This window comes from Penaeus monodon, chromosome 25 (genome assembly GCF_015228065.2).
Source record: "Penaeus monodon isolate SGIC_2016 chromosome 25, NSTDA_Pmon_1, whole genome shotgun sequence".
NCBI classification, from domain to species: domain Eukaryota; kingdom Metazoa; phylum Arthropoda; class Malacostraca; order Decapoda; family Penaeidae; genus Penaeus; species Penaeus monodon.
Genome location: NC_051410.1, coordinates 36,047,712 through 36,048,511, shown reverse-complemented (window position 1 = coordinate 36,048,511; position 800 = coordinate 36,047,712). Strand labels below are relative to the sequence as shown.

At 59.2% G+C, this 800-nt stretch overlaps 1 protein-coding gene across 1 annotated transcript in view; it reads right to left on the bottom strand.

The window, feature by feature from the left end:
* LOC119589380 (cubilin-like) overlaps window positions 1-800 on the bottom strand; it is a 70,980-nt gene that overhangs the window by 19,587 nt on the left and 50,593 nt on the right. Inside the window, exon 51 of the mRNA XM_037937998.1 lies at window positions 19-241. Coding sequence (XP_037793926.1) covers window positions 19-241 — 223 coding nt within the window. The remainder of the gene's footprint in view (window positions 1-18; window positions 242-800) is intronic.

The window sequence follows — 800 nt, the reverse complement described above, 5'->3', positions numbered from 1 at the left end:
CTACAAAATAACCCCCACCTCGGATATGCCTGCTGGCGACCGCCCTGAAGCCTCTGTCGTTGTTCGTGGCGTCGCTGTGAAACTCGACCATCAAGCGGTTGGTCATGGAACGGCCCACGCTGCCAGGGTTGGTGGTGCCCGTGTACTGGTGCATGAGCGGGGACGTCCTCCGGGGGCCGTTGAAGATCCTGACGAAGTCGTGGTGGATGGAATTCTCGAGGCGGAAGTCCGTGAACTCGAACTGTTTTTTTTTTGGGGGGGGGAGAAGAAGAGAGGGGATGAGAGAAAAGGAGGTTCGGTTGGAGGAATTTTTAAGAGGTTTGGGGTTCGATTGGGTGTTGGGTTTGGGTGGGTTTGGGGTTCGAGTGGGTTTGGGGCTTGGGTGGGTGTGGGTTCGAGTGGGTGTGGGGTTCGAGTGGGTGTGGGGTTCGAGTGGATGTGGGATTCGAGTGGGTGTGGGGTTCGAGTGGGTGTGGGCTCGAGTGGGTGTGGGTTTGAGTGGGTGTGGGGTTCGAGTGGGTGTGGGGTTCGAGTGGGTGTGGGGTTCGAGTGGGTGTGGGCTCGAGTGGGTGTGAGGTTCGAGTGGGTGTGGGGTTCGAGTGGGTGTGGGCTCGAGTGGGTGTGGGTTCGAGTGGGTGTGGGTTCGAGTGGGTGTGGGGCTCGAGTGGGTGTGGGTTCGAGTGGGTGTGGGCTCGAGTGGGTGTGGGTTCGAGTGGGTGTGGGGCTCGAGTGGGTGTGGGTTCGAGTGGGTGTGGGTTCAACCTTCGTGGGTTTATATAGGAATGGAGGTTTTCCTTATT